General features: G+C 38.1%; 3 protein-coding genes and 1 non-coding gene across 5 annotated transcripts; 2 read left to right on the plus strand and 2 right to left on the minus strand.

Annotated features, from left to right (window-relative positions):
* Positions 1-553: 553 nt before the first annotated feature.
* Positions 554-3,977, minus strand: LOC114734132 (protein trichome birefringence). The gene is made up of 6 exons (XM_028921669.1): positions 2,685-3,977; positions 2,197-2,389; positions 1,870-2,063; positions 1,557-1,715; positions 1,087-1,444; positions 554-915 (listed from the first exon to the last, which is right to left on the minus strand). The coding sequence occupies exons 1-5, from the start codon at positions 3,656-3,658 to the stop codon at positions 1,087-1,089; spliced, it is 1,878 nt and encodes a 625-aa protein (XP_028777502.1). The 5' UTR covers positions 3,659-3,977; the 3' UTR covers positions 554-915.
* An 8,563-nt stretch (positions 3,978-12,540) lies between these two features.
* On the plus strand, positions 12,541-14,158 carry LOC114734236 (thioredoxin-like 3-1, chloroplastic). The gene is made up of 6 exons (XM_028921811.1): positions 12,541-12,634; positions 12,736-13,166; positions 13,357-13,431; positions 13,535-13,601; positions 13,701-13,718; positions 13,889-14,158. The coding sequence occupies exons 2-6, from the start codon at positions 12,862-12,864 to the stop codon at positions 13,985-13,987; spliced, it is 564 nt and encodes a 187-aa protein (XP_028777644.1). The 5' UTR covers positions 12,541-12,634; positions 12,736-12,861; the 3' UTR covers positions 13,988-14,158.
* A 129-nt stretch (positions 14,159-14,287) lies between these two features.
* TRNAS-GCU (transfer RNA serine (anticodon GCU)) lies at positions 14,288-14,369 on the plus strand. The gene has a single exon. It is a non-coding gene; the product is annotated as a tRNA-Ser (tRNA).
* Positions 14,370-14,735: 366 nt separating this feature from the next.
* LOC114734147 (activator of 90 kDa heat shock protein ATPase homolog) lies at positions 14,736-16,998 on the minus strand. 2 transcript variants are annotated; one of them, XR_003739138.1, is made up of 4 exons: positions 15,917-16,998; positions 15,753-15,832; positions 15,374-15,667; positions 14,736-15,101 (listed from the first exon to the last, which is right to left on the minus strand). XR_003739138.1 is itself a non-coding variant. In XM_028921691.1 (3 exons), exons 1-3 carry the CDS (start codon positions 16,787-16,789, stop codon positions 15,574-15,576), a joined length of 1,047 nt encoding a protein of 348 aa, XP_028777524.1. In that variant the 5' UTR covers positions 16,790-16,998; the 3' UTR covers positions 14,736-15,573. The 2 variants fall into 2 exon arrangements, 1 of the variants encoding a protein (XP_028777524.1); XM_028921691.1 differs by having other exon boundaries at positions 14,736-15,667.
* Between the last annotated feature and the right edge of the window lie 312 nt (positions 16,999-17,310).

Genomic DNA, 17,310 nt, shown 5'->3' on the forward strand with positions numbered 1-17,310 from the left:
AAATCAAACCTTCATTTATTATAAACAATGAAATCTTTAAAAATATGCTGTAGCAGTAGCGCTCACGGGTGGACGTGTCCAGTCGGAAGCACTTGAGGAGTGTCATGGTGTTCAGCAAATCAAAGGTGACATGAAGAGCGCCTAGTCCAGTCCACAGGACTAAATACACATTTCATCCAAGTCTACATGTATTCGTTATAAGGATACGTACCCTGTTAATCTAAAAAAATATATACTCCTCCGGTCCTAATTATAAGACCCAATTGACTTATTTGAGGAGATTAAGGAAGTAAGTTAAGTTGGTTATTTATAATAAATAAGTGTTGTCATTCCTAAAATATCCTTGCTAATTAAGTATATTGGCTAAAACTATCATTATTAGAAGGATTATCTTGGAAAAAAATGCATAAATATAAGAGAGAAATGGATTGGGTCTTATAATTAGGACCAAATAAAAAGTCAAATTGGGTCTTATAATAAGGACCGGAGGAGTACTAATATATAGTTATGCACAGATAATTAATTAATTATCACAGAGAGAGAGAGAGAGCTGTAACTACATCTCATCACCGTAAGTGATGTTTCGGCTTTTAACCGTCCTAAATAAATGGCCAGGGCCATCTTAAAATATCGAGAAGAATAAAATAAATGGGTGCACAATCAAATAATGTCAAGAATCTGTTTCAACATCAATTGATTAGAGATTTACAGCACGACTTAATCTTTCAGGAGAGGAGAAAAACTGGGAACCCAAGGGATTTACAACAACAGACAAAATTGCCCGTCTAACTCTTCCCTTTAAACGGTAGGAACTTCTATGGAAAAAAAAAATAATATTACAAATTTTAACGGTGCAATTCTCTCTCATTTTGTTTCCGCTGGCATATCCACTTGAACTTTCCAAATTTCTATACACTTTAAAAGGAAAAAAGAAATTAAGTAAAGATCGTTTCTTATCACCATGTATAAGGATGGTCCAAAAATAGGGTATTGCTATTTTTTTCTTCTTTTTTTTTTCCCCTTTTTCTTTTCTAATTTCTTATTTGGCCTTGCCTTAAGCTTGAAGAATTGAAATTAAAAGTTCACCTATTGTCGGTTTTGCTGCTGATGCTGATTTCGATGTTGTCTCAAAAGAAGCTCCGCATAAAGAATCTCATTCCATGTATCAGGAACACCTGGCAGGCACCAATGACTGCAGTCTTGGAACATATGTGGCGATCTCCTTTCTGCTGGCGATAGCTTTTGCTTCCTATACATTGAGGGATGCCCGTCCTTCCTGAAATCTGTCATTCTCGTAATATTTAGGTACGTCACATGGGTTTTCATATGCTTCAAAACCTTTTCCAACACCATCATTTTAGGCGGATATTCTCTCAAGTACTTTTCGTTCTTAATCGGCTCTGTTTCATTGTCACATTGCCCACCTGAATTCCATTGTCCACCACTGCAACGACATCAGAATTCCAAGGTTTTGTCAAAAATCAGTGCTGAAGAGATGCTTTCTCAATGGTCCTGAATTTATAACAAAATCCATCAGTGATTCAATATGAGTTTACCTGAAATGAGAGGCAGAGTAGCCTCTGAAGAAGACCAAAGACTTGGATGGATTTATGTTGGCATCAACCCATCTGCTCCAAGTTGTTATAGCTCTTCGAAACGCCTCCAGCACATCTAGTTCTTCATACACGTGACTACCTTCTTGGTAATAATCTTTCCTGTAATTTTCACGGGAAATTTGTTTTATGTCAGCGAGTTTTGGACTGAAAAATTGTCTCAGCTGAATTGGGGAAGAAGCAGGAAACTGGTAAGGAGATGAGACTAAATAGCAGCAGCATGCAGTGAAGAGAAAACAGCACGGCATTTAATTACCCTCTGGAAGTTTTTTCATGGGTCCACCAGTGGCCAGTGTTAAAGATGATAATATCTGCATCTTTGTATTGATCAGAAGCCCTCGTAACTAAATCGAGACGAAGAGTTTCCTTCTTTGTTCCTTTCTTGTCTGTTACCTCCCATTCCCGAACTAAGAATGGCGATACGAAGAACTCTATGGAGAATTTGTAATCCTACTCCATAATCCACAACCAAATAGCATCAGTGAGACATTCATGGAATGACACATGGAAAAGCATCTGCTCTAACCCAGAAAGAGAAATGAAAATCAAATTACGGAAACAAGCAAAAGAAATTAATACTCACTTCGAATATGAAAGAATAGAAGGCCTCGCCTCGGAAGTGAACCCTGCCATTTGCTTCGTAAACTTTTCTTTTATCTTTTGCAGAATTTCTCAGTATGCATACAAGAGATTCCCACATATTCCTATTGAGAGAATCGCCCACGAAAACCAGTCGCTTGCCTCTCAACAAGTCTAGCATTCGATGCCCATCCAACCTAAATATGCAAATATTTCCTCTCTTCATCAAATTGGGATCCCGAATAAAGAAAATGCAAGAACAATTTTACAAACTGACCCTAGTGCCAATCAACAAACTGAATGACCAAGATCAAATGGAGCAATGGGCAAGTCTTATCGAGTTTTACTGACGCAAACATTTATCAAATAGAAAAAGCGTAATGCCTACACACCTCCGGCTAATCATAGAATAACAGAATTCAGATAAAACCCAAATCGACCGTTTCATTCGAAATAATCGACCAGGCTTTAAATTTATCAAGATTAACATACCTGGGGAGGGTGCAGCCCTTAGGTTTCCACTTGTATTTCTGATAATCTTTATCAGGCCTGCCATTCCGAATACATTTGAACTGTTCATCGACCAGATCGCAAAAACCGTAAAGTGGATAGGAATCATCCTTCACCCATTCTCCATCAAAGAAATCACAATTCATCAGAGATTCCATCAAGTCATCTTTCTGTCTCGTACTAGTCCCATTGCTCGGTTTCTTTGCCAGGGAAGACCTATAATCACTCGATTTCCCGGGACTAGTATTGACTGGCGAGTTAGATTTCAATGCAGAGCTAATATTTTGAGGTGGGGTGTCTGCAGGGGCTTTTCGAGGAGGAAGAGCGACTAAGATTTCAGGTGGAGGTGCAGCAATTGTAGTTCGATTAGCCTTCAAAGACGCAGCTACACCAGACTCTCCTGAAGTCTGCTCATGACTCTGAACAACGGGTGGCTTCACCGGCGAATCTGCTGTCAGATTACTTAACTTGGGAGCAGTTGAGCTAGAAATTACAGTGTGATTGAAGCTCGGAAGCGGATCCTTGGACGAATTCCCTGAGCTTAGAGTCTGGTTGACGAGAGAGACTGGTTCGGATGAATCTTCCATAGTGCTGGGCAACTGAGAAGTGGAATTAGCAGATCTAGAAGTAAGGTTAGTTTGCGGGATAGAAGGGGAGGGAGGGAGAGGGAATGAAGTGGTGCTGGGGGAAAAGAAAGAGAAAAGGGGAGAGAAGTGAGAATTAGAGGAAGTAGGAGAGGAAGAGGTGGAGGTAGAGGTGAATATGTTGGTGAACCAGGGAGAGGAAGCATTCGGGGAAGGAGAGAGAGCAAGGAAAACGGTGAAAGCAACAAAAGCAAGCATGAAGCCATAGCCAAGAGCCACAGTAGTTCTGGTTTTGAGAAAAGAGAAGAAGGTCTTGAAATCGGACGGCGGGATTGCCCCACCAACAGGAAGATACTTAGCGGAATCAGCCATGGAGGATGAGGTTTTTCGGTTATTGGGGCTGAAGAAAACAGTAAAGGGGAAGAGTATCTGAGTGACTCAAATCAAAACCGAGCAAAGGAGAGAAGGGGCCATCATGTCTGGAAGTATGAATGTGCGAGAGAGGAGGGAGGAGAGATAACACAAGGATCTGGCTGGTATGAGCAGCGGTAGGACCAGGAGGATACGTTTGTCGCGAGCAGAATAAGAACAAGAAATTAGAGAGTAACAATAACGAATTTATAAAAGGATCGCACAGATCGGCGTCATTTGTTCATGTTTAATCATATAGCCGAGAAAATGCCACTGCTCGCGGGGACTGTGGTACGCATCAGCCAATCTACCCGCTTCTTCCTTTGTGCTGGAGTCCAGATATTAACAGCGTTTATTTTCTTCTTCAAATTAAATAATCAAACATGTTTTGCTGTGAATAAAACTGTTACTTTTACAATTTATTATGCAATGAACCCGATCCACAAAATTAATGCTGTAAAATTAAAATAACAGCATTTCCTGTTTTCTTAGCCCGGCCCAAGAGTGTTGGTGTGAATCCCAATTCCTCGAATGCAACCGTACCCGCACTTCCGTACGCGCCTATGCCCTCACCATCAGCGGCTTCCGTTCTATTCGACAGAAATAGTAAAGATTCGTCGGATCTCTTTTTAATTTTGAATGATCAAATCCACTGATGCGGCGGTAATCGAAGTGGTAATCCAAGTAATCCAGTAAATTAATAGAATGACCATATGTGAAGAGAAATACATTTAGTTAAAAGCTTTTGGTGTATGTCTTCTTGAGAAAATAAAACGTAAAATATAAACAATCTACTCAAAATTATTTTCATTGAAAACTATAAAATGTGAGCACTGAAAAAAAAACATATAATAATTTTCAATTCCGTAATTATCTGCGCCCTTTCTCTTTATAAATTTTAAAAAATAAAGAAAGCTGGATCCGGTAGCCGCATCGTCCTCATTTTGAAGTGTGTGGTCCCCCAATGCGCGTTGCGCTTCACTGGTGTCTCACACTCCCAGGCACCCCCGCATCCTTTTGGCCAAAAGAAATGAAAATAAAAATAAAGTATTTAATTTTCTTTTAAAACAGCTATTTAGTGGCGAAAATACGAAAGCACATACAGCATATATCAGCATCCCTTCTTGTGGGGGGAACTCACCTCAATTAGGCAATTAACTTTAATCAGCTTGGAAATTACTGATGTCTATATTCGATGTCCCAATTTGAAGATGCGTGCATTATATTAGTTAGTTTCTATCTTTGTTTTTCTAGTGTCTGATCATATCTGAATCTGAATCATTCATTAATAGCAAATCACAAATAGGTATAGCAAAAAATATAGATTAGTTTAAGTTCTAATGATATTATCATGGTTTTAACTTAGATCCAAACAGCTATGTTTTCCAAGCTGAGCGGAGAGTGCAGAGTGACCGAGTGAGCGAAAAGCAAGCCCCAAGGATTATAGATGTCGGCATAAGAGAAAATAAATAAAAGCAGCGTCAGATATCCGCAAAACCTTTTTTTCCTTTAAATCTCCATAATTAGCCGCTAATGATTAATTATATTGCTGGTGTTTTCCTCGAAAGTGGTTGCATTATAGTAGTATTTTTGTATCATTTCACCCATTCCACGTCGCCCCTCGCGTCTTTTACCCTGCATGAGTTGATATGCCTCTCAAATTTATGTTACGTGCACGTCAACCTTTGGAAGCCACCTTTCCACTACTGGATTCTCCTAAACCGATGAATGAATAGATAAATTCACTTCGTGTTCGTTGTCCTCGCAGAACATGCATTTCAGTATCATAAGTTTATTTATTAAATGCCATGTAGTTTGTAATTGGAAAATATAAATTGCATAAATTGGGCCGAATCCTGAAATAGATTTTTCGTTTGGCGCTTATATGGCGCTCATGCATGTATATAATTTCTTGTGGGTAGTACAGAATGTACGTTGACAAGATTTTTCAACGGAAAAGATACCACTCCCAGGTATCAGGCATTTGGTAATGAGAAATCATAATCTCTTGGAATTGTTTGTTAAACAAAAAGAGGCTGTTAAAACAGTGATAAGAAGAACACAGGAAGGGAGGAGCCTGAGCCTGAGAGGAGGAACGGGGCGAGCCAGCTCACGGTATCATTGAAATGAAAGGAGAGAGCATGGGAATGGTGGTGGAGGAGCATGCAGCTGATCATATTCTATAGTATTTGAAAAAAGAAGAGAACAAAGGGGAAGTAAAGGGACCGTACAGCTCTGGGAGTGCGTGGATGGACTGAACCGGACTGACTGTCAATACGCGTCAACTTTTGAATAGGTTGTTAGTGTGTCGGTGATCGCTTCTCTCGCCCTTTTCACTTGGGGCGGGCTTCCAATTTAATTTTAAATATAAAATATTATTATTATTATTATTCAATTATACCGTGCGGGCAAGTTTGTGGAACGCAAGTGAAAGCATCGGAAGGAAAGTGTCGTTTTATGACCCGCGAAATTAAGCACGGAGGAAGAGGGAAACGTTGAGATATACAACGGCACCGTCTAAGGATATGGTTGAAACAATTTATAAATAGCTTATAAGTAATTTTTTTAATAGTATTTCACGGAATATGAGGTAAGTATGTAAGAAGAGTCTTGTCTTAACTTATATAAAATGTGTTTATAAGGGATTTCTTAAATCCTCCCAAACAGACCTGAGTTGCAGGAGAACAGCAACGGAGTGTATTGTGGGGCTTTGAAATTTCAGGAGGTGCAAAATTAAAGTGTGGAATGGAGGAGTTGCAGTATGATATGGCTATCCTATCCCAACCACTCTAACCAAACCTCATACAAAAGTGGGATGGCAACTGGCAGGCATAGTGAACAATATATTGCGATGTTGAAAAAAAGTCACAGAACCATTGAACATGACTCGCTTGTCATTCATCCACAGCCGACCTCATGTGCTCCGCCCACTGCTACCCACATCATCATCAACACCACATATTACTGTTCTGGTCCTTCTGTGTTTTGTTAAATGACTAATCGCCTACACTATACATAACCTCACCCGCGTGCACTTACATATCATCATCTTATGCCAAACGCATACCTATAGCAATAAAATAATAAACACTCTTATAAGTTACATTGGATGCGTCATTCGATATAATAATACAGATCTCGTATTGTTTTGTTGAAACAAGGTATATTTACCCGTATTCTATAGTGAGAATTTATTAAATACCACTGGTTAATTAGCCACGTGCACTACATATTATTTCACTTCCCCTCTAACGATATTCCATCCCAGGCCCGTGGGAGGGCATTGTCCCCCCAAATAAACCAATGCCACTTCTGCCTACTTAATAGAAAAGTTTGTTGACTAATTTAAATATATTAATAAAATTTGTTAATTTAGTTTTTATAATAAATAGGCATTATATTTTCTAAAATACTATAGTTAATTATGTGTATTGGTTAGAATTATTATTTCATAGAACATTTAATATGTATAACTATTATAAAAATTAATTTAAAAAATAGATAAATATGAAATTTTTGTTTTTAAAACTAAATTGAATATCAAACTAATTCTTATACTGAGGATCATAAATAGTACAAGGTGATTTAGATAACAAAAGGAGGGCAACATATATCGTGCGCTATCAAATAAGACTAAATTCAAAAGAAAAATGGAAACATAGGCTATCGATCGTGTTACAATTAATCCAGACGGGAAGTGAAACTAACCAAAGGCACAGTGGTCATTAGTCATTAGTAAGTCCGACTCTTCTCCACCTCTCTTTGTCTGGGTCCGACCCTACCTACAAAGGCCTTTGACCCTGCTTTTTTCCAACTGCCTTGGATGACGAGTTCTTAATCAGATTTAAACAAGTGCGTAGTCTGCACAAGACCAATTAAACGGAATATATTTTAATTTACTCGACATGGTCAGTCAATTTTTTTTTTTTAATCCTATGCCGTTGCTTTTAGATAAGTATAGCATTTTAAACTACGTGTAGGAAGAAAAAGCAATGCCAACTACTCATTTTCTTTATTACAGCAACTTTAAAATAATTCATTATTAAATTATGTGCGTCTGTTTAATTTAGAAATTGAACACTGCCCAGAGGACTGTTTCCAAGGAGCAAAGCACAATTAATGCCAGTGTTGAGTGGGACGTACGACCAAGAAGAGGAGGATAAGCAGGCATGTGAAGGAGCACCTCCAAGGAGTGCTCTTAGCCTTATTCAACCATAAGAATATAAGATACTGACGTAACAACCAATAAGTATTGATTTAAGTAAAATAAGTTTGAGCACCTTAAGCATAATGTTTCAGGTTCAATTCTTAAAATAGTGTGTATGGAGAAAAAAAATTGTAAGGAGAAGTCCCTGCTACGATGCTTAACAGTACTATAAGAAATTGCTTGATGTGCAAGCTAGCAAACATTGAATACCTGGGCAATTTTAGAAAGCTAGGGCAAGGGAAGCAAGACCTGGATACAAAGAAGGATACCGAATGAATGGTGGGCAAGGGAGTGGGGGCAAACTGGCAATTCTTGACTTAGAAACCTAGATGTATCGATCGTTACCTCAATTTGATTTCAGTTCAAGTTATCCCCACCCCACCTCCTTCTTCCCCAAATGTCTAGATTTGCTTACTGATTTTGAAACCGATAATCAGTTAATTAAAATCAATTACAGCAATCAAGTCCGGGATCTTGCTTTTGTCCCGTCCGCTGCATTCGCTTGGATTTTAGTTCTTATTGGTATCGATAAACACACTTGGATTATGTCCATTATCGCTTAAGATGGGACAGGAGTTGAAACGGACGTTTATTGTATTTAATTTTGACGACGAACATCTCCATAGGCCTGGCGTCGACGTCAACCCAATAAATACCTGGTTGTTCACATTACATTGAATAACGGGCTTGAACTTGAATCGATCAACAATAAATGCGTTGGATGTATTCTGTCAACTTGGTCAAATTGTTTGACTTGATGATCGACCCAGATTTGGATTTTTCACACAATTCCTAGATCTATGCGGTGTCGGAACAGTTCTAAAGTTAACCAGTTTAAATTATTTTTGTATGTTTACCTAGCTTAGTTTCAATGTACTACTGTTTGATTTCTTTCCAATAATAAGCTATTCTTCGGTGCCATATAGATTTACTGCGTTATGCTCTAGGACACCTATTGCTGAAGTAGGTCTCCACCAGATCTGTTTTTATTATTAATTTCGCGTCTCATGTTGTCGTGTAAAAATAGCCTTCTCCTTTATCCTACAAAGAAGAGATATGATCCGAGCCTTCTTTCCTGCTATTCTATGAACTTTACCACAACAACGGCAATTGCATGTTTCAGAGGCAGAAGAAGCATCATGATTCCAAATGAACTTGTTTTTATCCGTACAATTTGAATTAATAATCCATCGCCCCCATGTGATCAGTGTCTGCCACAGTCACTAACAAATTAAAAAGGTTTTAAATAATAAACCGACCAGTTTTGGACTTTAACAATGAAAAGCAGTCAATTCAATGCACTCACCATCCTCGTCTCTACTGCCACCCTGTCTCTGCCTGATATCCCTTTCTGGCTCCCCATATATAATTAATCTAATCAAATCATCACCCCAATTATTATCTTCCTCATCAGTCCTTCTGAATCCTCCTTCATCCCTAAGTTTTCAATATAATTACTTCTACGATATATGTTGTCCATGCCTCTGCTACTGCATCCCAAAAAGTGCACCATAAGTCACAGGTTTCTTTCTTTCCTTTTTGTCTTCTCCCCATATTTTTAGTTCATCAAATGCGAGTTGCAGTGGGAATCTTCAACTAATTTTGGCATGTGATGTATATATATTAATATTGCTGCCTCCATTTCTTAATCCAAAAGCTATTTAATTAAGGGGTGTTTGGATGGAATCGAAACCATGATTTTAAAAGTACTTCTACTATATACGAAATAAATACGTGAAGGAGTTTGTTTCGTTTTGCGGAAAAGTATTTCTAACACCCTCTAAGTTGGGTAGATTGGAGAAGTCAAATGACTTTATTAATTATAACAAATATTACATATATGCATCAATTTATAAGTCACGTAAATTGTAAATTAATTTTAAAAAATAAATATTAGAAAGAAGGCAGATTAACATATCATATATTTACAGCTAAATTCAACCTGAATTAATTTTTTATATTAAGAATTGAATGTGATATAATTTTGTACTGAACAAAGCGTGTTTCTCTAAGACCAGCCCTTCGCCACATTTTGTCCCCGCGGAATATGAGTAGTCTATTAAAGAGCTAATTAATTTACGATAATGCTATTGTAGCAATTGGATAATACAGGCAAGGCAGGACCACTGATCAATTATACAAGTGCATTGTTGCCGAATTAGTTGCAAAATAACATGCATGGCTTTTATCACTACATAATGATTAAGTCGTTTATAATTATAATTATAGCCCGGGTTTTGTGGCTATTGTATTGGCAAAATTGGATCCTTCACATGTATTTTGAATTCCGGTAGTCTTACTTTCTTTAGATCTCATGATCTATCAAACAAACATAAAAAGTTTGTCTTTCACTCCAACGTGACGAATAAATAAAATATGAAAACTTCTTCAAAATTCTGCTAAATTCAGATTCGTGACGAACTTAAATAGAATATATCCGTCCCAGCAAGAGCAATTCTTCCTGGTGCATTACTTTTGACGTTTTACGTTGGAAGCCGCGGGATGCAGGAAACCGCAATCTGTTCTGCCATGACACTATACAAGCTTATCGACTGGTCCACGAAAATGTTTGGAATCATAATTACAACCATTTATAAGTCAAGGCAAAACTTTCATTGCTTATCAATCACTCAATCATCAATTATATTCTTAAAAACTTGTAATACCAGGTTTATTTTAAAAACAGGTCGGGTATAACATTAAGACATCCGAATATATTTAATTGATGAGATTTGAATAATATTTTGGTTGAGATTTATATATATTGAATTAAATGAGAAGTGTCACTATTAAATGGGATTTCAATTTGAGAGTCAAATGAAGGAATTAATAATTAATTTTGAATTTGAATGATATTTTAATTGGGATTTAAATATATTGAATTAAATGGGAAACATCATAATTAAAATAGTACGTCAACTGGGGACTTAAATATAAAAATAAATAAATAAATAAATTTAAATTTTTATATGGTCTTCTTAATTTTGGAATCTTTAATTCAAATCTCATTTGAATGAATAAAAAAAATTACACTTCTATAAAAAGTGAATATACTTTTGAGCTGTCTTAGATAATACAATTTATTATCATTTAAAATTTAATCAAATATTTTAATCTGTGCATCGTACGAGAAATAAATCTCTAATTTATCTTATATTCTGTAAATTATAATTAAAAAACTGTTTATAAGTTATTTCAAACCAGTCTAACATCCTCTTATTGTTGGCGCACACTATACGTGTGAAAGACTTTCATAAGAATATGCGTTTAGGCTGATTTTTCCTGTTGATTTTCTTTCTTGCTGCTATTTCTCTCATGCATTGCCTCTATATATATTTTTTAAGAAATACTACCTCTGGTTCTAATTATAAGAGCTAGTTGAATAATTTGAAAAAATTAAGAAAATAAGTTAAGTTAGTTATTTATGATGAATATATGTTGTCTTTCCTAAAATATCTTTGCTAATCAAGTATATTGGTTAGAACTATTATTATTAGAAGAACTTCTTTGAAAAAAAATGCATAAATATGAGAGATAAAATGGATTGGAATCTTATATTTATGATCAAAATAAAAATTAAATAAGATATTATATTAAAGAGCGGAGGTAATACATTTTTTTTTTTTTTGGTGTGTGAAAGAAGAATATATCGCCGGTCAATTGAGAGAGCGGCTTTTCGTTCACTCCTTTTTCTCTTTTTTTTTTTTTTTAAATGCAAGAACCGTAATGCAGAAGCAGAGCCAGCGCACTTTTGAGACTCTCATTAAATGGCCCGTATAGTGTTAAAATTAGTATCGGGCCTCTTTTTTGTTGGCCCATTTCCTTCATACAATATTGGCCCACTAGTTCATCCATGAAACAGGGAAATAAATGAGTATCATTTTTTTAAACAAACAAAAAAATGAGTATCATTTTTTCACCACCTCAGACCAGGCTAGACCAAGCCACGACCTCCTCGCTTCAAGGCAGATCTCAATGCCGCGATGACACCTGGTTATTGGCAATGGCAGGAGTGGATATTTTGTTTTTGTTTTTTTTCTTTTTGGTTTTGGTGAAAGAGGAGTAGATATACTCCTCGGTTCTTATTATAAGACCCAATTTGAATTTTTATTTGGTCTAATTATGATCCCAATCCATTTTATGTCTTATATTATACATTTTTTCCAAGATAATCCTTCTAATAATGATAGTTTTAGCCAATATACTTAATTAGCAAGGATATTTTAGGAATGACAACACTATTATTATAAATAACCAACTTAACTTACTTCCTTAATCTCCTCAAATAAGTCAATTGGGTCTTATAATTAGGATCGGAGGAGTATTGTTATATGGTTGGTCTACAACGGAATCCTATATTGTTAAATTATCCCGTGGAATCAAGGAGATTGTCAACGTCACGTCGTCCTAAATAAGAACTTGCAAATCCAAACCATATAACTGTAATAAAATCACAAAATAATCTAAACTTCCATCGTTAAAGGCAAGAAGCCTGTTCGCCTGGTCTATTAGTCAAGTACAGCAAAAAAATATCTTTTCCTTGGGCCCGAGTAAGGATATTTTGGTAGAGCTATTGGGGGGCTTTATCCGAGTTGTGTTGTGTGGACCCTGATTCCTTTCCCTCCTCAGAGGTTTGCTTTCCCTTCAACTAGAGTATGCAGACACATTTTGCCCGGATAACCTTTCCCAGCAGTCGCCCTGTTTTGCCGGTTTCCCCAATAACCATAACGGTATAACCCTTCTCTTTCGCCATCGTTACTTTTCCAATCATTAGTTTAACATATTTATGTTCTGAACGGAAATTCAACACCATCAGTTTCCCGTTTTACAGCATCCAATTCCACGAAAATGATTCTTGTTCAACACTTCTTATTTGTCATAAGCCCGCTAGTCTAAATTCCACTGGTTTCAACCATTTTCTGCCGATTTAAACTGAGAAACTCAGAGCGACAAGGCTATGTCTGCGATAGCGGTTTGTTCACATATAATCTGCAGAGAGAATTACCAGCATCAGTGGATGATCAGTAGCGGAGGAACTACTTTGTTTTCGTTGAAGAGTACGACTGGGACTAGTTGGATTGAACGCAGAAAGAGAGAAGGAGAAGGGAAGAGGAAAGGAAGGAGGAATGTACGAGTAGAAGCGCTCTGGCCAGATTTGTCAAGACCCACTGTACTTGAGTTGGAACCCATCACAGATACTGATCATCTCGATCAAATTCTTCTAAATGCTCAACAAAATTCCCAGCCCATTCTCATCGATTGGTATTTACTTTTTCTCAATTATTGTCATTCTGTACCATGATACTTTGTAGGCGGTGTCTCTCTCAGCTACCGCTTACAGATATTTTGGCGTGGGTGTCGTTTGCAAAGTTCTTGATGTCGTTTAGCTCTTGGGGTTCGGTGGCTTAGTAACTAACTTGAACCATTATTGTTACTTTGTTTTCTGGGATAGGATGGCTGCTTGGTGCAGGAAATGCATATACTTGAAGCCCAAGTTGGAAAAGCTGGCTGCTGAGTATCACAATAAGTGAGCCTTGTTTTAAAACTTAGTCTCTATGAAGTACAATTCCTACAATATCAGTCTATACATAAATCTATGGAGCTAAATTTGTCGTTTTGATGGCTGGTAGGCTCAAATTTTATTGTGTGGATGTTAACAAAGTACCTCAATCCCTAGTAAAGCGTAGTAACATCTCTGTAAGTCACCTAGTCTTTTGCTTTATTTGTTTTCGTTCTGAATGATTGTGTTTATGGCTCTGCTAAGAAAGGTTTGATTGGTTTCTTTCTTCCTGCCAGAAAATGCCAACAATTCAGGTGCGTCATTTACCATATTGATCTCTCTCTCTCACTCTCTCTCACTCTCTCTCACTCTCTCTCTCACACTCACACACACACACACACACACAACACACAAAAGGATGGTAGAGTGAGTAGTTTAGGGAGAGCTGGAAATGTGGAATTAGTAATGGGTGAATGTGATGCAGCTGTGGAAAGACGGAGAGATGAAAGCAGAAGTTATTGGTGGACACAAGGCCTGGATGGTGATTGAAGAAGTGAGAGAAATGATCCAAAAGTTCGTATAAGATTATATAGCATTCGTTGTCTTCTATTCCCAAAAGAAAACAGCATTCCTGTAATGCCTTTGACTGCTTTTCTATATGCCAGTGTTATGAAGCTGTGTATATCAAGGACGAACCTTGCAATACCTCGAGATAATTGAACATGGAAAAGAAAAAACAGAGTTTATATCGTAATTCTGTTTCTGTTTGACTTCGTAAGTCACATAATGCAGGATAAAATCCGTCGTCGTGCGGCTTTTGAAAAGTCAACAGGTAGCGGCATGATGTAATATTTTTAATAATGCCGGGGGCCGCAACAACCAAGTCGCTTTGGCCGAGTGGTTAAGGCGTGTGCCTGCTAAGTACATGGGGTTTCCCCGCGAGAGTTCGAATCTCTCAGGCGACGTTTGATTTTTTCACAATTTCCTATTTTATTTTCATCAACGTCTTTACAGTTTATACCAGTTTCCGAGAATCCGTCGTCATTTCATCACTCCTCTAACATATCTCCAATCACACGAGGAGAGATAAAGTTAAAAAGATGCGAGCCCCCCAAGGACCCAAATCACACAGAAAAAAGCAGTGTTAAAAAAGATGCTAGCCCAGGAGCGTTGGAGCTTGGAGGCCGAAAAATAACTCGGATTAAAATTGCTGGGAAGTGAAAAAATCAGATTAAAAAACAAAACAAAAAACAACAACATCGATGCTCAGTCAAGGTACAAGTCGAAAATTTCGTTGCAAATAAAAAAGGGACGGAAAATTCATTGGACTGTTTGAGAGATCATGTGCGTTATTGATTATTGAATCTAAAGATGCTGGAGGATTCCAATTTTCAACGTTGCTGGAGACCTCTCAATAATAAACATTTTCACTATGTTAGACTTCTAAAGGATATATACTCCCCACCTCAGTTCTTCTGGGGAAAGATTGACAAGTTATCTTGCAGGAAAAAGACACTGTCAATTGTCAAGGCACCCATCTCCTCTCAATCATCTTGTTTGCCTCATTTGTCAAACCCTTGGCACCATTAGTATTAGAGAGATCCTTAAACCAGTCCTTGAAATGATCATCAAACATCATTCACAAATTTGGGATTTGTGGAATGTCACTTGCAAAAACGTCAGCCAATTTTTCTCCTCTGCAAATATTTTAATGCGTGTTTACCTTCAGTTAGAATCTCACAGCATCAGATTGACAGATAGGGAGCTTTAATACCCACAATCACAGAAGCTTGTCAATCTAATTTTCTGAGGACAAGCTAAACCTTACGTCAGAGCTACGTTTTTCTGATGGTATCATCGTTTTTTTTTTAAATAAAAAGAGAACACTCTTTAGCTGGACACATATGATAGAGTCATTGACGACAGTTGAAACTTCTACAGAATCTCGTTTAAATCGAACCAAACTTACCCAAGTTAACTAAATCAGAAACAATGTGCATGGAAGCAGAAAACAATTTTCATAGGCTCTGGCAGCATTAACCAGGATTGTGGTAGTTCGCAATTCCGATGCCAATCCATTCATCTTTTATTGAATGGATTAGAATCCTTAATTTTTTTTTCTGTAAAAGAAAGATAAGAACATGGAAATACAACCGGAAAACGAAAATGCTACATTCCAAAGCCAAAGACAGTCTTTATCCTTTGGAAAATGAGATCCCGCCATCCCCTCTCTGTGTTCTCCACCACGGTTGCGTTGCCATATCTGCATTTCCAAGCAATCGGTTGAAATCCAAAAAAAATTCCATAGAAAAATCTACAAACAAATACCAAAGTTTTCAATTGCTCACCTATCTTCGATGGGAACATCAGTATGTGTCAGCTTGATAACTGTCACTCCTGGTTCAGGCTCCTCAAACACAAGTCTTACCTGCAACATTATCGACACTTAATCATATGACGCCTAATAACCCCACATTTGAAGTCCCGAACTGCTGAAGATATTAAAACTTACCAGAGACTGCACACCATCCGGCCAACTCTCAAACCTCCATTTTTGCACAATCAATTTAGCTTCCTGCAACTCCACATTAGTTCCTTTCACAGACCCATCAAAAATGCTAAACTCCCCCCCAACTTCTTTACTTATCATAGCATTGCTCTGCGTGAAACCTTTCCACCTATTCTCATCCATCAATATCTCATACAAATCGCTTGCCCTGCAATTTAATTTCTCCGTTAAGTTAATTGTTTTACACCCCTTCTTACTTTCTTTCGTCACTTCATGCTTCTCCACCGCATTCTTATTCTTCGCCGTAGCTTCGGCAGGGGACGAAGCATGATTCTGAGGCGTTACTTTCTTTTTCTCGAGGTTGTCTTGGACCGGTCCTCCTTTCGCCATGCTTTGCACCCAAACCTTAACTCTCTCCAAAATCAAGGGCTTCCCCTTGGAAAGCATTGCCTCCTTCAGCCTCTTCGCAACGGGTCCTTCGTCCTTAACAGAGACCTTGAGCTCGGGGTCTTCATCTGCGTTCTCGTCGGATATATAAGGGATCTCCACTGTGCCATTGACCTTAAGCAAGGATTTGCCGTCGGAATCTTTAGCTTCTCCTTCCCAAGACAGGGTGAGGCTGATCTCATAGCCGGGTATGATTTTACCCTTGCGAATGTTAACGTAGGCCTCTCCATCGAGCCTGTCGACTTTCTTGGTCTTGATGAACAAATCAGCCTCGCCGTTAAGAAGGACGACGTTGGACAGAAGGTCATTGAAGAAGTTGCGAGACCATTGGAGACAGTCAGTTTCGGCCCAGTGCCAATTGTGAACGTTGGTGCCATCAAGTCTCTCCTCCACAATCCAGCGCTTGTCGCCCTCACCGTATCTAGCCATGGAAGAAGCTGCTATTTGGAAGCCACTAAGCGAGATGACGGATCTGAGAGATGGAAGAAATAGGTAGGCTACAGGAGGCTGAATCTGGTTTGTTCGGTCCACTTTGGAGGGAGGAAGGGTCTAGAATTAAACAAGACAGAAACAGGTGACGAAGCTTCTCCTCAGTCCTCCAATTGACTAGGAATACCATGGAAGAATCTAGAAGACATGGAATTCATTCAGTGCCAAAATCGGGGGTTCAACAGGCCCAGAGCCAGAAGCATGACACCCCCCGGGCCCTCTATGAGCGATCTCCTTGTAGAAAAAACATTTTCACACACGACTTTTAATAATGGGCACAGCACCATGACCATCTAAACTCACACAATCCTCCATTCTTCCTGGAAAAAATCACCTACAATCTGTCAAACGACATTATGAGAAACATGAAAAAAGATTTAATGAAACGAAGGAAAGACGGAGGATTATTCCCACGTGAACAATGACCGATCCAACGGCACAGGCACCCCAGATTTTCAACT

Source organism: Neltuma alba, unplaced genomic scaffold (assembly GCF_004799145.2).
Source record: "Neltuma alba isolate B1F8T4 unplaced genomic scaffold, ASM479914v2 tig00013081_pilon, whole genome shotgun sequence".
In the NCBI taxonomy this organism is placed as follows: domain Eukaryota; kingdom Viridiplantae; phylum Streptophyta; class Magnoliopsida; order Fabales; family Fabaceae; genus Neltuma; species Neltuma alba.

Coding starts and splice junctions, on each gene's coding strand:
- LOC114734236 (XM_028921811.1), top strand. CDS start 12,862: ATGTCTGCGATAGCGGTTTGTTCACATATAATCTGCAGAGAGAATTAC. Junction 13,167..13,356: donor CAGCCCATTCTCATCGATTG/GTATTTACTTTT, acceptor TTTCTGGGATAG/GATGGCTGCTTGGTGCAGGA. Junction 13,432..13,534: donor GCTGCTGAGTATCACAATAA/GTGAGCCTTGTT, acceptor GATGGCTGGTAG/GCTCAAATTTTATTGTGTGG.
- LOC114734147 (XM_028921691.1), bottom strand. CDS start 16,789: ATGGCTAGATACGGTGAGGGCGACAAGCGCTGGATTGTGGAGGAGAGA. Junction 15,833..15,916: donor CGGATGGTGTGCAGTCTCTG/GTAAGTTTTAAT, acceptor ATAATGTTGCAG/GTAAGACTTGTGTTTGAGGA. Junction 15,668..15,752: donor GATGTTCCCATCGAAGATAG/GTGAGCAATTGA, acceptor TTGGAAATGCAG/ATATGGCAACGCAACCGTGG.
- LOC114734132 (XM_028921669.1), bottom strand. CDS start 3,658: ATGGCTGATTCCGCTAAGTATCTTCCTGTTGGTGGGGCAATCCCGCCG. Junction 2,064..2,196: donor TCTATTCTTTCATATTCGAA/GTGAGTATTAAT, acceptor ATTATGGAGTAG/GATTACAAATTCTCCATAGA. Junction 1,716..1,869: donor CATGAAAAAACTTCCAGAGG/GTAATTAAATGC, acceptor TGAAAATTACAG/GAAAGATTATTACCAAGAAG.